The sequence below is a fragment of the Sorex fumeus genome, unplaced genomic scaffold (genome assembly GCF_029834395.1).
Source record: "Sorex fumeus unplaced genomic scaffold, SorFum_2.1 ptg000151l, whole genome shotgun sequence".
NCBI classification, from domain to species: domain Eukaryota; kingdom Metazoa; phylum Chordata; class Mammalia; order Eulipotyphla; family Soricidae; genus Sorex; species Sorex fumeus.
Genome location: NW_026606208.1, coordinates 3,381,606 through 3,406,246, shown reverse-complemented (window position 1 = coordinate 3,406,246; position 24,641 = coordinate 3,381,606). Strand labels below are relative to the sequence as shown.

Genomic DNA, 24,641 nt, shown 5'->3' with positions numbered 1-24,641 from the left:
GAGGGAGTAAAGGAAGGGGAGGGGAGGAAGGAAGGAAGTGCAGGAGTTAAGGAATATTCGTATTTGTGACAGTACCTGGAATATAAATGAACACCCAGATTTCCTTCTCTCCCTCATTGATGCTTCTCAGGTTCCTGCCATTTTTTGAGAACCAAGAGTGCCATCAACCAGGGTTGGGGGCTGGTTGGTGAACCACATGTGGGGTTCTAAGCACAAGGGCAACAAGGGCAGTTCCCAGGGCTCCGTTTGCAGCAGCCAGCCTGCTTGCATTTGAGAGGAAGCGTTCACACCGACTGAACCCCACTGGCCACATTTTTGTGTGATACCTTCAGAATGACACTGTTCTAACTTAAGCAATTCGGAGAGTCTGTTCCTAGAACTTTTGTCATCACCTACTTGCTTATCAATGAGACTTGCCATCACATTTTGGTGAAAAAAACACCAAGTCCCGCTTATTCAGAGTAAGGGTTACGGAGTCAGAGATTTTAAAGGCTACTTTACAACCTCAAAGGCCAGTAACCAGCTGTCTTTGTTTGTTGGGGGAGGAGTGGGGGCGGGGGGGGGGGGGAGGTTGCAGAAAGAAGGGGGATCCACACCCAGCAGTGCTCAGGGCTTACTGCTAGCTCTGAGCTCATGGATCACTCCGAGTGGTGACTGAGGGAACCCCGTTGGCCACAGGCAAGGCAAGCACCTTATCCCCTTACAATCGCTCTGGCCCCTAGCTGTCTTATAATTATATTTCTGCTCACACTCCTATTAACATTCTCTGAAAATCAGCTCGTCTACTGTTGATGCTGCTCTAATGAGTTAATTGAGGTCTCTGCAAAAATTTGTCACAGCGGACAAAAAAAGTGCTAATAACCATGGAAAATACACATTGGCAGGTAATTAACCTAAATGCTGATTGGACTGAATTAGAAGTATTTCCATCTGAATTAGAGGCAAGACGGGTTTTAGAAAGAATCTGAACAACTTTGTTTTTAACCACCAGATCTGTCACAATTTTAAAACAGATCTTTTTTCTAAAGTCGCCTTTCCCGTTTCTACATACAAACATATTTCACAGAGAAATTTGCCTCTGCTTGAAACAAACAAAAACTGCAAAGACCCATTAGTGAAAACTTAACTTGCCATATGTCTAGTACAGGTTTTACAACCATGGGTATGAGCTAAAAGGGTTGTTTTTGCTTACATTAAGTCCTTCTTTGTGTTTATTTTTATTCGGGGGCCACACAGCAATACTCAGGGGTTACTCCTGTCTCTGCACACAGGAATCCCTCCTGGCGGTGCTCGGGGACCATACCTGGTGCCGTGGATCTAACATGGGTGGGCCGCATGCAAGGCAAATGCCCTCCCAGCTGTACCACCGCTCAGACCCCAACTTATACTGTCTTAAAGGCTGTGTGTCCCCCTGGTGCACACAATGTTTTCTAAAATTCCGCCATAGATGAGGATTCAAAACAGCAGACGGGCAAAGCTAAAAATCTGATGAGGCTAAGACCAATTTATCTTCATTCAAATTTTACATCCATGCACTTGACATGTAACGAATCTCAAAGGAAATTCCTGCCTTCAGAAGAGACACTCATGGATGGATGGATGGATGGAAGGAAGGAAGGAAGGAAGGAAGGAAGGAAGGACGGATCTTTCAATATTCTCTTCGTCCGGCCAGCTTTCAGCACAGTCTGAGCAGGTGCATATCTGCATCATTCCCTTGTCAAGAGAGCAAACAACAGGGGGCTGGAGAGACAGCACAGCGGATAGGGCATTTGCCTTGCACGCGGCTGACCCGGGTTCAATTCCCAGCATCCTATATGGCCTCCTGAGCACTGCCAGGAGTAACTCCTGAGGGCAGAGCCAGGAGTAACCCCTGTGCATCACCAGTTGTGACCCCCCCAAAAAAAAAAGAAAAGAAAAAGAGAGAGCAAACAACAGTTCTTATAAACTATGACCCCAAAAGAAGCCCACAGAGTTCAGGTGGGTCAAGAGGGCCCCAGCGCTAGCTAGGAAGGTGCTGGGGAGGTCTGAAGGCAGACGCCGACGTCGCCATCAGTCCTGTCGACGTCGCCATCAGTCCTGTCGGCGCCAGCCTTTCCTCTTCGCTCTCTCCAACCCAAGTCTCCCTCTGGAGCTTCCAGACGTGGCCCCAGGGTCTCCTGGGAATCCACACTGCCCGACAGAGCCTCTCCTCTGCTCGGCAGTCATCGGCAAACCTCCTCCCGCCTTGAAGACTCCTTTCACTTCCAGGGTATTCATATCTGCTGGCTCTTTTGTTCCCACAAGCAGGCCCGCAAATCTGTACTTCAAGGGACCCTCGAAAATTTAAATTAGCAATCTTAAATCAAAAGCACCTCTGGCAGCACAGAGCCGCAGGGTAATTGCTGGATGCTTGAGTGAAAGTACACGGTCCACCAGTGTCACAGAGCAAACAGAACACGCCATCTCCCCTAATGAGCCCTAATGAACTCCAATTAACATTCCTGCAATCTACCATTGCTAAAAATAATCAAGCCGCACTACATTTGTATAACAGCTCACAGTTTACAAAGCACTTCCACATACATCCCCGAATCGGAAGTTCACCAAGTGCGCTGAGATTTTTGTCACCCTTTCTCTTCCTCTCTCTAATAAAAGGAGATGAAAGGCTAAAGATTCCTTACACATCTCAGGGCAGGTAAGGTAGCAGCCCAGCCAAGTGCCCGGGTACATTTCCTCCCCGGAGCCCTGGCCACCCTCTGCCCAGCCGGCACCGCCGTGAGGCACCTTCACCCTGGACACACGTGGGTGTCAGGAGAGCCGGGGGCAGGAGGCAGGGCAGAACGCAAGCCCAGACCCCGGCGATCTCTAAGCCTTTGCTGCCCCGGTGCTGATGTGTTGAAACCGATCAAAAATCCAAGCACAGTACCATTCCTGTCTTCTGGCTATTCCATGACAAAGAATTAGTCCCTGGCTTGACACCTGCTTGCCAAAGGCAATCCACTCTAACCTGACTTTGCCATATATGACATTTCTTAGAGCTGGAGTGATAGCACAGCGGGTAGGGCATTTCCCTTACAAGCAGCCAACACGGCCGACCCGAGTTCGATTCCTCCGCCCCTCTCGGAGAGTCGGGCAAGCTCCCGAGAGTATCTCACCCGCACGGCAAAGCCTGGCAAGCTACCCAGGACATATTTGATATGCCAAACACAGTAACAACAAGTTTCACAATGGAGACGTTACTGGGCAAGCTCGAGCAAATAGATGAACAACGGGAGGACAGTGACAATGACATTCCGTAATGTCACCTCCCCCACTACAATGACTGCATGCATCTTTTCCAGAAATCCATTCACCAGCAGCACGGGACACCACAGGTACCATAAGACCACCAGGCCCAGTAGCACCTTTTCTTTTCTTTTTCTTCTTTCTTCTATTTTTTGTTTGTTGTGTCACACTAACGTCAGAGGTGATTCCTGCCTCTGCACTCAGGAATTACTCCTGGCAGTGCTCGGAGGTCCATATGGGATGCTGAGGATTGAACCCAAAGTCAGCTTCATGCAAGACAAATGCACTCCCAACAGTAATACCATTCCGCCCCCAGTCGGGCCATTTTTTGCTGCCTCCTAAGGGAGCTACTGAGCATCATACTGGCATCATCCTATCATGATTGTGCGTGAACCAGCACCCCTAACAGTGAGGACGAATTTTAGCGGGGAGTGGAGTCCTCACTGTTCTAAATTTCAAAGGCAAATGAGGGGGAGGGGGCTTGCAGTTCTATACCAATAGCTAATCCCACTCCTAGCCCTGCTACGTAGAAACCACAAAGTATCCAGAGCAAAAGAGTAATCTGCTACATGCAGAAGAGCCACCCTCAAAGTAATGGCAACAGTTACCAGGAAAGCGGAATACAAAAAGAAATGTGAAAATGGAGCAAGGTACTTGTCCTTCCCCCTATTTTTCCTCAACAAATCAAAACAGATACTAAGTCAACACTGCATGGGCCCAAGACTCCACCCCAGTAGCCTCTGAGAGCTGGTGGATGTGGCCCAACCACACCTCCCCCTCTCCACACCCAAAAAAAAAGTATGGTTTGCACATTTGGCTCCCTCAAATATAGTTATCATTATAGTAAAAAGTTTATAAACTGCATTTTGAACATGCCTTGCCTTATAACTTAAGAAAAGAATTTAACTTTTGGGGGGCGGGAGCAGTAGCACAGTGGGTAGGGTATTTATTTGCCTTGCATGCGGCCAACTCGGGTTCGATTCCCAGCATCCCATATGGTCCCCTGAGCACCACCAGGAGTAATTCCTGAGTGCAAAGCCAGGAGTAACCCCTGTGCATCACCGGGTATGACCGAAAAAGAAAGAAAAAAAGAATTCAAACTTTTGAAAGACTTGAAACTCATCTCCAGTATGCTGATTACTGTCTATTTTGAAGAATTCTGAAGGAGCAAGTGAACAAATACCTATCTTCTTGTTGGTTCTAATCTATACTCAAAAGGTTGTATACAATAGTTGGCAAGACTCTGGCTGGCTTGTGTGGTGTCGATGGAAACCCAGTTTCTCAAAGAGAAAAGGCGATGAGTCTGACTTTTTAATGACATGGGCGATATACTACAGAACTTAAAACTACAGCTCTGAGTACTTCCCACTCGAAGAACAGGCTAGTAACGGAGTCCACAAACATCAAGCTTGGACTTCTACAGATGGGAAATTAAAGCCCAGGGCACGTTACAATGAATGCCCAAGTCATACCAAGTTCCCCAACTTTCAGACTATCTTCTTTCAACTATGGTGCCAACTCTGGTGCCAAGGATATGGTACTTCCATGTGTCAAGCCTGGAGTTTGATCCCTGATAGCAGAAAATAAAAAGGAAGGAAAATAATTCAAAAATTTTTAAAAGGCAGATCATTCTCTCTGTGAGTCTAAGATAAAATTTGTCCAAGGTTGTTTTTGACATGAACAAGATTTCCTTTTACCTACCCTGACACGTCAATCAAACTCAAAAACTGTCAGATTTAACACTTCTCTAAATCCAAGCCTCAAAGATCTGGAAAAGAAAAAAGAAAATTCTCCAGGAAGATATTTCTCATGATACTGAACAATATTGAACAACACTGGTTTCTGCACATAAAATTTTGTTCTTTAAAGGAGTGCATTAACTATAAAATCCAGAGTTACTAAATGGCCACTGAAAATAAGTACAGCTCTTTCTTTCACTTTATTAAAAACATCATGCCTCATATTTTAAAAGCCTAAACATTCTGACATATTATTAATGGAGGCAGGTATATGAAAAAGAAAATCAACCAACTGCTCTTCATTAGAAAATTAGTAGAAAAAGCAACAAGTACAAATTCTTCCTACATAAAAAATACAGACAAAAAAAAAAGAAGAAACAGCAATCAATACAAGTCAACTTTCAAATTTCTAATGAGCACTTTTACTCACTTATTGAAATGGTCCAAAACCAACTTTGAAATTCCATTTCATCTTCGAACTGACTTTTGTCTCATAACTGGAAGACGGATCAGTTCACATTTAAGCAAGTCTCATTTGTAAAAGTATAAATATTTTTACAAAAGCTTCCAGAATATACACAACCTACATAGAATATTTTCACTCCATTTCCAGAGATCGTGTAGGTCCCTGACTGAGAGGCCAATGGACCTCAACAATACATTTCATCACTGAGTACATGTCACAACGAATTAAAGCACGCTATCGCAAATATTAAAATATGACAGGGGCAGGAGGGAAACGGGAGATGTTGGTGGAGGAAAGTTGACACTCATGAAAACTGGTTTTGGAACATTATATGCCTGAAACGCAATCATGAATAACTCTGTAGCTCATAGTGATTCAATGAAAAATAGAAGTATAAGGTGGAAATAAGAGTCCAGGATGAATGTGTTAGTAGGAGTTTCATTTTGTCTAATATAATAGGCATGTATAGTATAATTGTCACAAAATCATTCCGCCTCTAAACCTAACTGTAAAAACACTATTCAGATATCCTTGACTAATTATCTTAATCAAGACTGATCTTTAACCAAGTATCACTAAAGTCTATTCTTTCTAGATTCCTGAGTCTTAATTTATTAAAACTTTCTGAAGTCTCAGCTTAACAGTCAGAAAAATCCAAACACAAGCAATCACAGAGACTTCAGAAATGAGTGGCTTGCGTGTCTAAAGACTCCATGTGGTTCATTTCTTGGTTTTAATCATCAGATCTTTAGGAAACCAAGGGTTCATGTGAACAAGGGCAAAGAACTGTACCACAAGGCCAGGCTCAAAACCCTTCACAACCACTCGGGTACCAGATGCCTGGGACAAACGAGCCCAAGTGGATTTTAGAAGGTAGAGATTTTGTTTGTTTGAAGGCTTCATTTTTCCCAGGCTGTTCTGGACATTTTGATAACATCTCTTTTTTTTTTTTGCAAAGGTCAAGCACATTTAAAGGGAAAGCTTTGCTCAAGTAGCTTCTGGGATCTCTCCACTTCCACAGTGTTCACAGTAAAATCCTCCAGTTCAGATCAACGGAACTGTGTTCAACCCTGGGACATAACAGAATCATTAAACCTAAATGCTTCATTGGATGGGTGTCTCATTAAATCAATCTCAACGTTGAAGGTGCCAGTGATGGGGGTGGGGAGCACCTGTTAAACTGAAGATAACTTGGAGAACTGCTCTCCCAAACTTCACAGAGATCTTGGCTCACACGAATTAGGAGATATTAATAGCATGTGGCACAGCTACAATCTCCGCCACAGGAGAAATGCCTCTATGCATTTGTGTGCCGAGCACATCCCTTGGGACCCAAACAGAATGGAAGGCAAAAGAATCAGAGCACACACCAACAGCTGCTTCGTAAAATTCCACAAAGTCAATTCGACAAATGTTTAAGCCAAAATACCAAGTATTATACTAAGGCTTGGCTTCACCTACAACATTAATGGATGTTGTGTTCCCGAGAAACCAAAAGCTAACTCAAGATTCTGAAAAGAGAGATAAGGGACAACCAAACACCCTGAAACCTTATGGAAAATAATAATCTTTGAACCTACCACTCTACGGCAAGAAAATGATCCGGCTTCTAACCAAACACCTGACAAACTCATTTACACTCATCTCCTCTCCCTGCGTTTATTCTAATAAACACAAAAGACACACCATTTTAGAAATGCCCATGAAATCCAGAAACACCAGGTTACGCTGTGGTTCTCGGCGGCACATACATTATAAAAATTGGACAAAACCACTCCAATGCCAATTATGCCCTGCTGATTACCAAAATACAAATAATTATATATTTTAAATGTTTTTAATCTTTCATGGTGGATAGTTTCTTTGAATATTTTTTAGAGGGGGATGGGCCTGGCCAAACCCATTGGTGCTCTGGGCCGCCAAGGTTGCTCATGGTGCTGTTTTGGGGACCACACAGCACCAGAGAGCAAATCCAGGCCTCCTGCAAGCAAAATAGGCATTCCAGTCATGGTGCCGATTTCCAATACTTCACATGTAAAGTTATGTTTTAATGAACTTCAATTATCATATCGCCACCTTCAGAAAAATATCTACTTCTCAGATCAAGTGTTAAATCACTATACTCAAAGATTGACAGCAAACAAGCGGTATGCTTACAGAAAAGAATAAATCATGAGGTAAACTTTATTTCCTATGATTACTTACAACTGCTATATGTTGAACACTTACTAATCTTTTTGCATTGTTACTGATCTGCCGGTCCCAGTTCTTGAAGTTTTATTATAAGGCAGCAAGATAAAAATAGGCCCAGCCACACTTCACAAGGAATATCACTTTGGACAAAGAGTATAATAGCACCTCATTACCAACAAAAATAACGTTTTCTGAATGCCTGCAAGTAAGTGAAAATTTCAAGAGCAAATGAAATTCAGCCTGAATTCATGGAAAGTGATATGAATTGCAAAACGGAGTGTCTGAACCCTCTGTTCTCCGTTCCGCCAAAGACTGAACCAAGGACTGAACCACCGGCATCAGAGTCAGACCTCGCCCCATGCAGGGAGTCCTCCCTCTGAGACAGCTCACATCTACTCCTCCTCGCAGCGAGGGCTGTGAGGGACAGATGAGACCGCTTAGGTGAAAGCCCTTGCAAGATTTCTAGGGAATAACGACCCAACACAGTAATAGATGTTATCACACCTCAGGGAGAGACAGCCTGTACCTTGCATTAAAATAAGAACAACAAACATAAAATTTAAATATACAACCAGCAAACATGACGTTAAGACCTTTGTTCTTTAAAATTAAAGGACTCTTCAAGCACAGACTGGTGTCACAGACTCCCGAGCAGGTTACTCAATACTGCTGTAATTACAGTAATAAGAGCCCGCTCGTCAATATTACAGCCTAATGCTGAACCACCCCTCTTGGCTTCCACAGAGGAAACCACGCAAAGCTGGATCGTTCTTGGAAGAAAAAAAAAAGAAAAGAAAGAGAAGAAGCCTGAGAGGAACAAGGGATTGTTCTGCAATTCCAATAAATCACACATGAAATTGTCTTGTCCAAGACCCACTCGGCATAGTGGGTTCTGCCAACACCTCCCCTCCCCACTGCAGTTTGAACTAGGACAGCTAGAAAATTAGATCGCCAAAGGTGGCGAATCTGAACCAAAAACATGAAAGAGGCAGGTGAACACTGTTCATGATCAGTGGCATGGCCTATGGAAAGTTCAAATCACACGTTCATTGTTGTAATTGGCCAGAACTTAAGATAAGGCAACCTACACTAGAGGTTATTTGATTTTTTTCATGCAAAATGACTATCCTTCAAAAGAGAAAAAGACAAAAAGACTCTCCTTCAGATAAGATTTAACATGGCTTCTTTTTAAAGAAAACTAACAGCAGAAGTGCTGACCATCCTTAACATCAGTAACTTCAGAGGAAGTCAGTGAATGTTTTCGTAGTTTAAGTCAGCTCAGAGAATGGCTGTCTCAGACAGGTGCTCCAGCCAGTCTCAGACCAAGTTTTCATTAATAGCTCTGTAATCAGAGATCGCCTTTGTCCAACTCCTTCTAGTTCACTGGAGACTTTCATTTTACTTCACCCAGCTTAATATATAAATATTCAGAGCAATCACAAATAGCACTCAAAGCCTTTAAATAGTATCTAGAATCAGGCTATCAATAGTGAAATTTAATAGAAAGGTGACCCTCAAGACAGTTCAAGTTCTCTGTTGATTAAGAACATGTCGGAAAAAGAAAAGAAAAGAAAAGAAAAGAAAAGAAAAGCTGGCTAGAAAAACAGCACTGTGCATAAATTCAAGTTAAACACTGGAAATTCAACAGCAACTCCCAAGCCAACATAAAAAGAAATGCAAAACGCAGCAATACACTTAAACGTAAATGCGAAATTATTATGTGTGTATAAACACAACATACACTTAAAGGGTAATTTCAAACAAAGAGTCCTTCATAAGGAAAAAAGTTAACACCAAAGTGGTCCCTCCACTAGGCATAAAAATAATCTGTAGGAAGCTCTAACTTGGTACTGAGCTTCTTCACTATATATCACATCCTCACCACGTCCCTGAAGTCGGAGCACCTTATAACAATGCCTTTCTGTTGATTAGCAACTAAACTTCCTTGCAGTTCAAGTGGATTTGCCATATGCTGAATTTTGCTCTACGGCCAATGAGATGTCTGGTGTAGTAACTTAGGCTCAATTGGTAAAAAAATCAAAGTAAACAGGCACAAAGCCAAGGGCCCCTTGCCGGACACCTGTACAGGCGCTTCCAATTCGAGAAGAGACTGGGCTGTCCATGTGGCTCCCCACATTTTCAGCTACTTTTTGCGCACATATACTGAGGCCTATGGATTTTTATCTTGTGCATACAAAAATACATCAACTAAGTCCAAAAAGACACAACTCCCACTGTTTAAAAAAAAAGATATTAAGATTTAACAAGAGAATTTATAACTTCTGTATTAATATCAGTTTTTAACTGCCTATCACCCACTTAGAATTTTCAGACACTCTTGAAATAACACTTTGAGGAAATCAAAGATTCAGATTTCATGACTGACACCCCAAGTGTTTTCTCATGACATTTATCATTAACTACATCATCAATCATGCCAAAAGGAATGTAAAGTTCTTTTTGTAAAGAGTATATTCAAGGTTCCTTATTTAATATATCCCTTCTTAAATATATAATTTTTTCTTTCAATAAAATAAGGTTGGTTAAATAGCATTTAATCATTCTTACATTCAGTTTCATATAATTACATAATCCAACTGTGATTACCATTCCATGCTTCTGTAAAACACTATTTTAGAAATTAATGAGCTGTAAGGGAGGATACAGTTGTTGCGCTGACATTTTTTTTTTAAATCAATTACTTCCGAGGGGCCAGGGCAACATACAGCAGGTAGGGCACTCACTTTGCGCAAGGCTCACCTGAGCTCAATCCCTGGGCCCCGCCAGGAGTGCCTCTCAGTGCAGAGCCAGGACTAAGTACAGAGCACCACTGGGTGTGACCCAAAAACAAACACACACACACACACACACACACACAATCACGTATTTCCTAACATCAAAAACTTTCAAAGGCATGTCACCCAGCCAGACTATTACCTTCAGATACCGCATATGCAGTTCTATTACTATCCGGCTTTCCTTATAGGCGAAAAATTAATTTAAATTTTACTTTAAAGGGCCAGGGAAATAATGGCTCGAAGAGCCAGGGAAATGGCTCACACTTTGCCATGTGGGAGCCGGGTTCAATGCCCAGGCCTGAAACAGTCCTTCTCCACCAGGCCGGGAGTAGCCACAGGGCACACATGGGTGTGGCCAGAAACAACAAAAAATCCACTGAAAGACTTAAGAGAAAATCACCAGTGAAACTTTAAGGGACTTCTTCCGAGGAACGCTTCCTAGTCTTGCACATTTCAGTGAGGGAGTCAAGATTCTCTTTCCCTGGCAGAGTAAATTGTAACTAAGACACAAATGGGACCAAACCACTAAGCTACAATGTGGCAGGTTATACGTGAATGGAATTAACAAGGGCAATTAAGTGTTTCTCCAGCACCGGCAACCTAGGACAGGGAAGCTGGGGAAACTACTCCTGACTTTATTTGGATAAACTCCACTTTATTTTAAACAAAATTGCAATCGCTGAGGACAATCAGGAAATGGAGCCCCGAATATACTATCGGCTACATTTTGAGTGCAAAGAATAACATCAGTCAACGCCACTTAAGAATCTCCCCTTGCCTATTAATAAAACTGGAAAGGATGAATGTGTCGCATGAAAATTTTTTTACCACGTCAAGCTAGAACCAAGAACGAGTGTGTGTAGGGTTTCAGATCACACCTCTGAGAGTGACCCTTTGAAATCACTGTGAGCACACAAATCGCACTGCAAAACGCCCAGTGCTGGCTATACCGGCTGGGAGGAAGTGGGGCGAAAAGACACAAAATCACTTTTGCTGCAAGAATGAAACTTGCGGAGAAAACTGCAAGAGAGCTCGGCCGAGAGCCCGGGGGTGAGCAGGACAAGCTGAAGGAGAGCATCAGTAAGCCACGAGGGGCCACCTCAAGGGGCCTCTCTGCCTCGGTCCCTTTCCCAGGACGGAGAGGGTTTTCCTGAAATCCCTGCGTGTCTGTGCCAAGCCAGCCCAGCTTGCCCGCGAGGAGAGGCCTGAAAGGGGAGCTCCCTCTTGCTCCCAGGCGCCCGAGCCTCCCGGGGGTCCCTGCCACCTCCAGCACCCCGCTCCCCACCCCCCTGAGCCCTGGAGGACCACTGGGGAGGATGCAGGCCGGGGGGGGGGGGGGGGGGTCCCTCGGGCTGGGCGCTCCTGGAAGCTGCAAAGAAGTAACAAAGCCCGTCGGGGCCCCGCGTTTCCTCGCGGGCTGGGCGACGGGGGCGAGAAGCGAGGGGGTCGCCCCTGGGATGCAGGGCGCGGCGCACCCGTGGCGGGGGGCAGGTCCTTACCTGCGTAGAAGCGGATGAGGCAGCCGATCTCCGAGTCCATGCCCTCCTCCTGCACCCGCCACAGCTCCCCGAAGCCCAGCTGGAAGAGGTAGTCGTTTTGGATCTGCAGTGGCTTCTCGTCCGCCTCCAGGCGCCGGGTGGTCTCTCCGTGCAGCTGCACGTACAGGGTGGGCGGCGGGGGCGCCCTCTCGGCCGCCGCCCCCTTTTCCTCCCGCGCGGCCCCGGCCGGGCCGTCGGCGCCCCCCGGGGCTCGGGGCTGCGGCGGCGTTGTTGGCGTTGGCGTTGGCGTTGGCGTTGGCGCGGCCGCTCCGGGGGACCGAGGATGCGCGCAGCGACCGTCCGGGCGCGCCGGGCTCGGGGCCGTCGCCGCCGCCGCCGCCGCCGCCGTCGGGGCAGCCTCGGCCTCGAGCTCCTCGGACGACGAAGACGAAGAGGAGGAGGAGGAGGAGGAGGAAGAGGCGGAGGAGGAGCCGCCGCCGCCGCCGCCGCCGCTGCAGGGGTCCAGGCGCTCGGACGCGCTCTCGGCGCCGGGGCTCGGGCTGAAGCTCTCGGCGTCGGAGGCCGGGCCGGGGGGCCGCGGGGCGCCCGCCTGGCCGGGGCTAGAGTCCGAGGGCGCGGCGGGGCCGGCGCGGGGGGCGCGGGGCGGCCAGCCGGGCAGCGGCAGGTCGTTGGGCGGCGCGCGCGGGGGGACCCCGACGTCGACGTCGGGGGCGCCGCGGCCGGGCACCTTGAGCGCGCCGCCGCCGCCGCCTCCCCGGGGTCCGGCCTGCAGCAGGCGCGCCGCCACCTCGGCGGCCGTGGTGTCCAGCGTGCAGAGCACCGGGCGCAGGTGCGTGGCGGCCAGGTGGCGGTCGCAGACGTGCACGCAGCCGCGCCGGAGCTGGTGCCGCACCCAGTCGCGGTCCGACGGCTGCAGCGGCAGCATCTGCCGGGGCTTGAGCAGCAGCGTCTTCCTGTCCAGGCTGCGGGTGCACAGCGCCGCCGCCGAGGCCGGGCCGGACGCCGCGAGGCCGGCCGAGGGCGAGCGCGAGGCGGCCGCCGCCGCCGCCGACGACGAGGACGACACGGCGGTGGCGGCCGCCGACAGATTCCGCTTCAGCCGCCCGCGCCGCAGCAGCAGCGAGTTGGCGCCGCCGCCGGGGCCCGGGCCCGGGGCCGCCCCGCCGCCGCCGCCGCCGCCGCGCGGCCGCCGCCGGCGCCCCGCGCCTCCCGCCGGCGCCTCTCCGGGGGCCTGTGCCCGCGCCCCGGCCGCCGCGGGGGCCGCCGCCCGGGGCTCGCGGCCGGGCTCGGCGATCGGCGCGGCCGGGGCGGCGGCGGCGGCGGCGACGGGCTCCATGGCCGGGGGGCTGCGCGCGGCGCCCCCGGCTCCGGGGGCGGCGGGGGGCGGCGCGGGGAAGCCAAGGGCGTTCGGCGCGGCCGTTCCGAGGGGGATTATGTGGCGCTTCGGCGCGTTCGGCCGCCGGCCCGGGGTTCCATCCCGCAACGCCCGGCCGCCGCCGCCGCCGCCGCCGCCGCGCGCTCCCTCCTTCCCTCCCTCCTCCCGCACGCTCCCACACTCACACACTCGCGCGCGCTCACACGCCCTCCCGCCCGCGGCCTCCCCACCCCCTGCCTCGCGCGGGCGGACCCGCCGCGCAGCCCGGCTTATTGCATATTAATCACCCGCCGCCGGCGCGCCGGGACCGCCTCGCGGGCCTCATGCATATGCATCGGCGGCGGCGGCGGGCTCGGGAGGCGGCGCGGGGAGCGCGGGCACCCGGGGGTGGGGGGTGGGGGCGGGGAGGGGCGCCCGGGGAGGCGGGGCTCCGGGGTAAACAAACGTGACGCGTGCGTGCGAGGGCGGCGCGGGGCCCGGCCCGGGCCCCCGGGGAGGGGAGGGGGAAAGGGAGGGGGCTCCGGCGCCCGCCGCAGACCGGGAGGGCGGGGCGCGGAGGGCCGCCGCGCGAGGGCTGCTGGGAGTTGTAGTTCCGCGCGCGTGCGGACCCGGCCAGGCTGGCCGGGAAGGAACTACGAATCCCAGACACGCCCCGAGGCCCTCCCCCTCCACCCTCCCCGCCCCTCTCCCTGCCGCCCACCGCTGGCCCAGAACCGAAGGGATTATGCCCTCTGCTGTTGAACTCCGTCCCGAGGAAAGTTCTTCTCCTTTTAACTTTCTGCCGAGCCCGCCCGATTCCCGGGCTTGTCAAAAAAAAAAAAAAAGAAACTTTCTTTGCCCTTGCTTCTGGGAAGTTCCCGCTTGAAGAACTTCCAGACGGAGGACGATCCCGGTCCTCACCTGCTGGGACCGGGCACAAATGCACGCCCCGTACCCACAGAATAGCAGCCGGCGGGCCACTGCGCCGGTTTCACCTTTTCCCCGTTTTTTTTTTTCTTTTTTCCCCAAAGCCAGGGAAGACCGGCAGTGTCTGGAAATTCTAACTTGTAAAGCTGCAGCATGTAATTGGTGGAAATCCTCTGACCCCGGAAACGATCTTCCCCTGCTGCTGAGTTTGAGAAGGAAAAAGACAAAGGTCTGAGGTCTCGGTTCCCTCGCCTGCTCTTAAGGTTGGAGGTAGTTTGGGTGCAGAGAAAGCAGTGGGAAGTTAAGAAGAAAAGCTGGAACAGAGGCCTGGTGGCATAGGACATGAGCTCGTCCTGCCTGACATTCTCCTTATTCTTTTCCTTCAACATTCAGAAAGCAGAGGTGTTCCGCCACCGTGTTTCCGTGTGGTTTGATAAACTGCAGTTTCTCTTGCAGGCTGGACTAGATTGCTTACGATTTTAAAGAATTTAGTGACCCTTGCCGGTCCTCCAGATCGTTTCATAAGTCTGGATTTGCACATGTGAAACTTTTTCAATTACCAACTATCCAGGAACTTGCCGGAACTTAAAGTCGCACCGAAGAGATAGCAGGGAGGGAGGAGGGGGCGACTGGAACTTAGAGATAAAAAGAAATCATGTTTGCAAGGGCGGGGCTGGAGAGAGAGGATGGCAGGTAAGGCACTTGTCTTTACCCGGTGTACCTGGGTTTGATCCCCAGCCCTGCGTATGGTCCCAGAGCACCATTACAACAGAAATATCTAAGGCAAGGAAAGTTGTTTTTGTGTGATGGGCACAATGTCATTGAAGAGGAGTGGTGGAGGCTTCCAGGAGAAAAATGTAACAAGTATTTCTCTTAGTTCACAAAACACCTGAAACTGACTTTCCTTATTTTTCTTTGAAAGTCTTAACCCCTTGGTCTCATGAAACTAATGTTCTCTTAATTTTCAATTCAACAGGCAGACATTTTTTTAATTAGGTGGAGTGTCCATTCTCCCAGGAGAGAGAGTACTAGATAGGTAGGATTTAGTCAATTAACGCAACAATTATGAACATTTCATGCTAGTCACTGTTTCAGCACTTGAATAAACACATAGGCATTTCTCCATCTAGGTGGAGCTAGATTAGGAAACATGACAGTCAACAAGAGAGAGACGTAAGGAAGGGGAATATGGAAGGTGTCATGGGAAGGTCAATAAGGGAACTTCCCTAATCTAGGAAGTCAGACAATAGAGACTGGCTTGGGGTGAAATTTTCTAAAAGAAAGAAAACTGAATATTTCCTGAGGAATGTGTTTTAATTTTCACCTAATAAAAAAATGTACTTTAATTTTACCTAATTAAAAATATGTGCCATAAAAATAAATAAATAAAAATATGTAAGTGTTGAATTGAAAATTAAGAAAATGTTTCATGAGACCAAGGGGTTAAGGCTTCAAAAGAAAAATGGCAAAAGTCATTTTATGTTTAAATTTGAATTTCAAATTGAATTTCAAAGTTATGTTTGAATTTTAAAAAAATCTAAAATGCTGAATTTCAGTATAAAACCATGAGCTATTTGTATGTCTTCATCACGGTCACGGTCTTCCCGTTATTCATCGATTTGCTCGAGCGGGCCCAGTAACATCTCCATCGTGAGACTTGTTGTTACTGTGTTTGGCATAGCGAATACGTCACAGGAAGCTTGCCAGGCTTTGCCGTGCGGGTGAGATACTCTCGGTAGCTTGCCGGGCTCTCCGAGAGGGGCGGAGGAATCGAACTCGGGTCGGCCATGTTGGCTGCGTGCAAGGCAAACGCCCTACCACTGTGCTATCGCTCCAGCCCGTATGTCTTTATATTCATTGCTTTATAGTTGATTTCCTACAAACCTCTTTAATTTTGGCTATGGTCATAAACATATATTAACACCCACATAGCTGCTTCCTATGGGGCATGTTTCCTTAACTAATCTAACAAACTTAAGTTCATTCTGATCAGAATCACCATTAGCCCACTGTCCATTTGCATCATCTCTAAGACATTACAGTACTGCACTTCATCTAACTAGACCCTGTCATTTAGGCTTTACGCAGTTACCACGGCTCTGCCTTTTTTTATCCTCTGGGAATTTTGTTTATTCTTTAAAGGTATTTATAACCAAAACACCTCCCTCTGAGGAACAAAATTTTTAAGAAAAAAAGAACATTCCTCAGAGAATTTAGTACCCAGAATCTAGGGATAAAGCAGGATGGAAAGTTATATGCTCCAAACTGGGTATGAGGGATTGCTGAAATAGGAGGAGGGGAATAGTGGACAACGTTAAATTACCACAACACGAAGGCAATGGAATACGCTCTAGCCTCGAAAACACTGTCTGTTGGGCCTGGGAGATAACATACAGTAGAGCACAAATAGCAGTGCTCTGGGTTCAATCCCCAGCACATCCGGTTCCCAGGCTCCTTGGGTGAGGTCCCTGTTTGTTTTTTTTTTTTTTAATTTCAGCCTCTATGTAACCATCCTTCACTTTTTTTTTTAATTTTTATTAGTGAAACACCATGAGGTACAGTTGTAGACTTAAAAATTTTTGTGTTTGGGTTTCAGTTATACAATGATCCAGTACCCGTCCCTCCACCAGTGCCCATTCTCCATCATTTACATTTTTTTAAATTTTTGTTAGTGAAACACCATGAGGATGGGAGAAGCATGGTGTGGTGTCTGTTTTTGGAAAAAAAAAATCAGAAAGTATCGGAAGTGGGAGCAGTGGGGAAGAATGCAGAATATAACTTCTGCATAGAAAACTTGGTTCAGGCATAATGTCCATGATCTGAAAAGAAAGCACATTTCACTGCCTGTCCCCGAAAATCAGTCAAAAGGGAAGCAGAAAAAGCAATGCGTCCCATCTCTCGTTCCACCTCCAAAGCTTCCATGAAAATGACTCAAGGCAGGAGAGAGGAGCAGGAGGGAGAACAGCTGGAGCCTCAAGGCTCAAATGACAGATGCTGATAAAGATGCTGATAAATTTGAGTACAGTGAGAGTCGCACTGAGAGCCTGCCGTCAGCCACACCAGCAAAGCCGATCCACGCGACACAATTTCACAGAATGAGGAAAGGATTTCAGTAAAGGACAAATGTTTTCCAGACACCCAGGAAATAGCAGCCTCTCCTACTTAACAGCAGAATGGGGAATAAGCCAGTCTCCTGAAGCCATGCGATTCACGAACGTCCCCATCTGTAAAGTGCTCCACATGTACTATCTAACACCACGTTTCTGACTCGCCATGCTTTTCAAAGAATCCCGTCTTTAAATACTAAAAAATAATCCTGAAAAGAAACAACAGATGTAAAAGTTGCAAGTAGCAATGCCAACTTGTTAAAATATTTTCACAGCTAAGTATAGGAAAGGAGAACATAATTTTCAATTACTGCCACGGTTTGTTTAATGCCATGTGATTTATAACTGACTGACCATGTTCTGCATTCAGGTTAATGCTGTTTGCAACCTTAGATCTAAGATTAAAAAAACCACCTTCAGAATTTTTTTTTCTAATATAAGCAGATGGAATTTTAATGGAGCCATGAGCTGATAACTAGCTTGATTTTGATCCAAATTGTTTAAGGGCTCTCCTGTGTCCAGAAATAAAATCAAAGATGCGATATATATAATGGAATACATGTAGTTCTTCCATGATCAACCAGGGATCTAATCATAGTCATACATTTTTATATCCCTTGAGCTACTGGTGGTTTAAGATGTCTAAGTTGTTCACTATTTTTTTTCTTAACTACAAGTAGCCCTTTTAGCAAATTACTGGTCTAGTGCATGCAACAGGCCCCTGGAGGCCAAACTAAATTCTCTGATCCCTGCTCACTGGCAAGCTGAAGCCTTTTGGGATCTCTAAGCCTTGCCCCGCCCTCCCAAAACACACCATTCCCACAGTTTGAAGAGTTTACATTACCACTGTCATTTTTGTTTTGTTTTGTTTTGTTTGGGGACCATATCCAGTAATGCTCAGGGCTCACTCCCAGCTCTGCATCAGGAATCCCTCCTGGCAGTGTCAGGGCACCATATAGGTTGCCAGGGATCAAACCCAGGTTGGCCACGTGCAAGGCACATGCCTTACCTTCTGTGCTATCACTCAGGCGCCAGCCACTGGCCTTTTCTGTATCACACCATATAAATATAATAGCTTGGTAGCTCTTCAGATTTGAGCCCACTTTTTAATTCTGTCAATCTTTCTTTTGTTTAAATTTCTTACATCATGCCTCACAGAAATATACAGAAAAGTTTATGCAGTTGTGAAGTGCTAGAGCAAGAAAAGGTCCACACCATCTCACCTACTTCTTATCATAACGTAAGTTACCTCAAATATTCATTCAACAAGTATTTATTGAATTTTTGTGTGTAGGCACCATTTATCCCCCATACTCGAAGAAAGTTATGCATAGGCGTTACTATTTTTGAAATCTTTAGTTAAAATCACAACCTACTGGGGCTGGGGTGATAGTATGAATAGGGCACTTGCCTTGCACATGGGTTTAATCCCCAGTCTCCCATATGTCCTCCGTGCACCCCCTGGGGGTGGTGATTCCTGAGTGCAGAGCCAGGTGTGAGCCCATGAGCATTGCCAAGTGTAGCCCAAACTACAGTCCCACTCCCACCCACCCCCCAAAAAAATAGTAGGTTCTATTTTTGGTGGAGCAGTAGAGATGGTTCTTGTTTTGGCGGGTAGGATGCATGAAAGTCCAGATACATAAGTTATAATTAGCTTATTTTTTCCCAAAGTATTCCCTATTCTTTCACACATGAATTTCTCATATAAGTGTTTTAAACGCTGGGGTCCTATGGTATTCATAAATCTGAAATACCACACTGAGGCACTGAGCTGGTGCCTTAAGTGCAGAGTACAGACGTCATGTGTGAAAGTCCCGGGTTCCTTCTTGCCATCACATGCCCTCAGCCCCAGCACCACCAGTTGCCGCCCAAAAAGGCTTGAAAGAAATGAGCAAGAAAGCAAGACTTTAAAAATGAAATCTATCCCCAACTCTTGAGTGGTGTTGGGTGGACCAAGGTAACAGTTAGCTATACCCAACTGGACTCATGGATCACTCCTGGCAGTGCTCAGGGGACTATATTCAGTGCGGGAGTGGGGGATGGGTGGGCGGGGGAGAGTGGAGAGTGGAACGAAAATCAGCCACATGCAAGGCAAGTGCCTTAACTCCTATACTATCTCTCTAAAACACCCAACGTTTTAGACAACATAGTTGGTTTCTCGGTTGCCGAAACCAACTGCATGAAGTCTCTTCTGGTCAAAATTTGTAACTAAAAAGAGCGTTTCCCACATCATGCCAAAAGCAGACGCCTGAAATCCTCCACAAGTGAAAATAGAAAAGTAACCATCCAGAATCATGATCCCACCTCCCCAGATGTAAAGTCGTGAATTCTACCCTGAAACAGCAGCAAGAGTAGCTGCTTTATGCCCCCAAATGCCGTAGCATGGTTATAGAAGACATCAGCGACCCCTAGGAAACTCACCCTTCTCCCCACAATTCCTCCCCTGGACTCCTCGTGAGATTACTAGTGGGGACAGGGTGTTGGGCCACCCCAGCAGCGCTGAGAGTTTATTCCTGGCCCTTTGCTTATGGCTCACTCCTGTTGGTGCTCAGGGAACCATACATGATACCAGGGATCGAACCAGGGTCAACTGCGTGCAAATGCCTTAACCCTTGTCCTCTCTTGTCAACCCTCAAAAGATTATTTTTTTAAGGAGCTGCTATAGCATGAATGGGGAGATTCAAAACAGCAAAATTTATTTCATAATTCTGGAGTTACAAGGGAAAACTCAAAGTGTTCATGGGACTGTGCTCATCTGAGTCATCTAGAGTGTGGGTCCTTTTTTCAAAAATTTATTTTGGGGTCTCATACCTCAGCGTGCTTAGAGACACATCCAGCGGGGGATAGACCTGGGGCCTCCTGCATGGACAGCACATGCTCAAGCCCTTCTGCATGTTCAGCACAGCTAGCTCCCTGGCCAAGGATGGGATCCCGTCAATCCCTTCATCCCTCACCCAGTTTCCTGGCGGTGGAGTTGCACGGCCCTCCAGTCTCACCCCACAGCCTCCTCTCTGCCTCTGGAACCACATATCCCTCTTCCAACAAGGATACCAGTCACCGGGGCCGGGCCCTCCCTCATCCATTACGATCTCATCTGCACTAGGTTGTATCAAGCCAAAATCTCATTTCCCAAAACGGTCATATTCTGATGTTCCAAGTAGGTGCAAATTCAGTGGGGAGTACCCCAAACCTACTCCCTAGGCATTCGGGATGGAAACTCAGGAGGGGCAATTGGATCTAGACAAGCAACTGGACTTCAGGCATTAGTCAACAGCACCTCCACCACACACACACACACACACACACACACACACACACATTGGTGGCCAAATTAGGATTACTATCTCTTTCACCTGTTCCTTGAGATACTGTTAGTCTCTGTTATATATTAGGCATTACACTGAGATACAACTGTGACCAAAAGTATTGTATTTTATTTATTTATTTATTTTATGTAGGAGTACTGCTATTTATTCAGCCACTGATTAGCTGATTGAACTGGGCATGAACTCCACCTTTTTTCATAATTTTATTTTTTTTTCTTCTTATATTTATTTATTGAATCACTGTGGGAAAAGTTACAAAGCTTTCAGGTTTAGTGACCAAAAGTATTTTAAAGTATAAATGCAACAGAACATTACTCATGTAAGCACATTTCAATGCACACACAAAAAAATAGAGATGACGTATCTTAGTACCTAAGACAGTCCCTTTAAGCTGAACAATGTAAGTTTACCTTTTCCTTTTTCCCCTCGCATTCCCACTGATTGAGAAAATGACCACCCAAAATCAGTACCCGGTCTCAGGCTGGCACTGGGCTACCAGGGCACACGGTTCCAAATGACTGCTCTCTCGGGAGCTTTTCTGTTCCAAAAAGAGTAATGGGCCAGGTCCATTCAGAACTGCAACTTCTAAGTACTTGAACAATTTACAGCTGTCTGTGGCCAGTGGATTAAAACATGACCGTTCACCCATGTGACATGCCACACGCCAGCTTGCCTCCCCTCCATGGTCAAAACAGGATTCAGGAAAATCAACAGTGGACCCTGTGCAGGTGTGTGCACCAACGCCCTCACTAGGAAGATGGTGATCTGGGCAGCTAAGCATCCTCGGTCTTCTACACACGCCACTGTTTGAAAGAAGGGCCTGTGTAATGTGGGGCAGGGCAGGGCAGTTCAGAATGTAAACGGTCAGAAAACAGAAGTCCTCGTTCTAGTCCTTGTTTGATACTGACTAGCGCATCATGACCTTGGAAAAACATTTAGCCTTAAAAAAAAAAAAAAAAAAGACTTCATTTGCAGAAACGAAGGGATTGAACTAGAGGGTGCCTGGGAGGAGGATTCTTCCAGCTCCAAGATGTGCCTGTTTTGGGCTGGAGAGAGCTTGAAGGATGGGAACACATGCCTGGTAGGCAAAGGGGTCCAGGGTAGAGGCTGGCATCTGGGGTACCTGGAGAGTATCATGCTGATGCAGTTAGTCAGAGGGAGAGAGAGCGACACGGAGCCATCTCTCTCATTACGTGGGGAGTGAAGAAACACAATGGTGAAATAATAAATGTCCAAAGCCAGAGGAAACAAAGAACATGAGAACTGGTATGATTCAGTAGGAAACATGCCATGGGAGAGACCGGGGAATAGAACAGGGAGGGGACAATGACTATGGTGGAGGGAAGCAGGAGGAGGAGGAGGAGGAGGAGGAGGAAGAGGAGGAGGAGGAGGGAGTGCTGAAAGCTGGTAAGGTGTATGTACAAAACCCTATTGGCAACAATACAGTAAGCCGCAGTGCAAAACCTTACAAATGTTTTGTTTTGTTTTGTTTACAATTTTCAACAAATCCCTTCAGTTTATTTTCCTATTTATCTAGAATAAGATAATTAAATGAAGTAGGAGCTTCATTTTGTTTTATTTTATTTTTTGATTTCAAGATTTTCTCTTTATTTTTTTTCCAGTAGTATAACATCTATTTCATCATTTCAGTCAAATTACTTTTTTTTTTAGACTTTCACACGTGCTAGGGGAAAAGGAAGCTCAGATAGAGAAGGGAGCACCAAATAAAGGGTGTTGGGAAGATCTTCCCAGGAAGGGAGAAACATGCTGAAAGTAGACTATAGACCAAACATGATTGCCACTCTATGCCTCTCTTGCAAACCACAGGACCCAAAAGGGGGGAGAGAGAGAGAGAGAGAGAGAGAGAGAGAGAGAGAGAGAGAGAGAGAGAGAGAGAGAGAGAGAACAAAAGGGAATGCCCTGCCACAGAGGCAGGGGGGGATGGGGGGGATGGGGGGAGGGATGCTGGGACCTGTGGTAGTAGAGGATGGGCGCTGGTGGAGGGATGGGTACTTGATCATTGTATAACTGAAAACCTTACAAATGTTTTTAAAAGTTTCCCTTCTAGAGGCAGACTGGCAGGTGGGATGCCAAGGCAGCAGGGGGGAACTTGATGGAGGGAAGTGAGTACTGGTGAAGGGATTGGTGCTGAAACAATGTATGCCTGAAATCCAATCCTACAGCGGTAGGGCGTTTGCCTTGCGCGCAGCCAACCTGGCCAAACCAGGTTCGATTCCTCCGCCCCTCTCGGAGAGCCCGGCAAGCTACCTAGAGTATCTCGCCTGCACGGCAAAGCCTGGCAAGCTACCCGTGACGTATTCAATATGCCAAACACAGTAACAACAAGTTTCAAAAAAATGGAGACGTTACTGGGCCCGCTGGAGCAAATCGATGAACAACGGGAGGACAGTGTTTGTTTTGTTTTATAATTTCATAGTGACCAATAAATATTTTTAAATGATCCCGGGCATCATGTAGGTCTCCCCTGGGTCCTCAGGAGTAGCCCCCAGCCCCACTCACTGTGTCTGATTCTGGCGGAAAGCAAAAGTGTCTAATTTGGAATATTGGCAAGTGTTTTCATTAGTCACAAAGACCTTCACATTTAGATGCTAATAATTTGAGGAAAGAAAGTCTTTTAAGATGAATGCTTGCCATTTAAAAGAATTTTAATGCTCTTAAAATAACAGCAGGTTTATTCTGACATTTAAGAAAATTGCTAGGGTTTCAGTCCTTTGAAATCTGAATTTGTGACAAATAGGATCCAATCCATGACAAGATAGATGCACAGTTCAGAGACTCAAACCCCAGGGCCTTTATTATCTTCCCCTTTGATGGCCATGGATGGGCAGACACCTCATTAGCACAAAGAGGACAGCTCCTAGAAGCTAGAACATCAGTTCCAAGGAGAGCATGTGCCCCAGGAGACACAGACAGGGGTGTTGAAAGCAGACACAGTTCACAATGACAGCATCTGGAATCAGCCCAAACATCCTTCACAGCAGAATGCATAAATAAAAACTAGCCGAGTCCTATGTTGAAATTCCCACATAGCAACAAAACGAGTAAGTAACTACAATGCTAAGCAATGTAGCTTAGGAACCTGTTCATCTAAGAAGCCAGACTCAGTGACCTAGCACCTGTCTTATAAGTGTGAAGTCTGTGAAGTCACAGGTTCAATTCCCAGCACCACTCCACAGGCGTGAGTGCAATTGCAGTGGCTCTGCTCTTTGGGATCTGAGGTACCACAACCAACTCTGTGGTCGTGTGTGCTTCCTTTGGTCCTTGCACCAGCAACCCAAAAAGGGATGGGGCAGTTTTAAAAAGTAAAGTAAAGGTAAAGGCCCTCCCGTTGATCGTCGATTTGCTCGAGCGGGCCCAGCAACGTCTCCATTGGAGACTTTGTTGTTACCGTGCCTGGCATATCGAATACGTCACGGGGAGCTTGCCAGGCTCTGCCGTGCCCGCGAGATACTCTCGGTAGCTTGCCGGGCTCTCCGAGAGGGGTGGAGGAATCGAACTCGGGTCGGCCATGTTGGCTGCGTGCAAGGCGAACGCCCTACCGCTGTCCTTTACAAAGTAATAGCACATTAAAAATAAATAAATAAATAACAGGGGCCAGAGAGCTAGCACAGAAGGTAAGGCACTTGCCTTACATGCAGCCAACCCAGGTTTGAAGCTCTGGCACTGAAGATGGTCTCCCATGCACCAAGCATCGCCAAGAATGATCACTTAGCAGAGTGAAGAGTAATCCCTGAGCACTGTCAGGCATGACACTCCCCCCAAAATCAACCAATAAATAAATATTGGGGTTGAACTGGTTCTGGCACCATGTAAACTCATTCACCAGCCATGATCCACAGATTCATAATGAATCTCAAAAGAGATCAACAAGTGGTAGAGATTCTTCCAGACCTGCACAAGGCTGAGACTTCTGTGTGGGGGGTGGGAGGTGCAGGTGAACTCAGCAC

At 47.2% G+C, this 24,641-nt stretch overlaps 1 protein-coding gene across 1 annotated transcript in view; it reads right to left on the bottom strand.

The window, feature by feature from the left end:
- PHLPP1 (PH domain and leucine rich repeat protein phosphatase 1) overlaps positions 1–13,295 on the bottom strand; it is a 218,533-nt gene extending 205,238 nt beyond the window's left edge. The window contains exon 1 of the mRNA XM_056106973.1: positions 11,960–13,295. Within this exon, the coding sequence (XP_055962948.1) occupies positions 11,960–13,295 (1,336 nt within the window). The remainder of the gene's footprint in view (positions 1–11,959) is intronic.
- Positions 13,296–24,641: the final 11,346 nt, after the last annotated feature.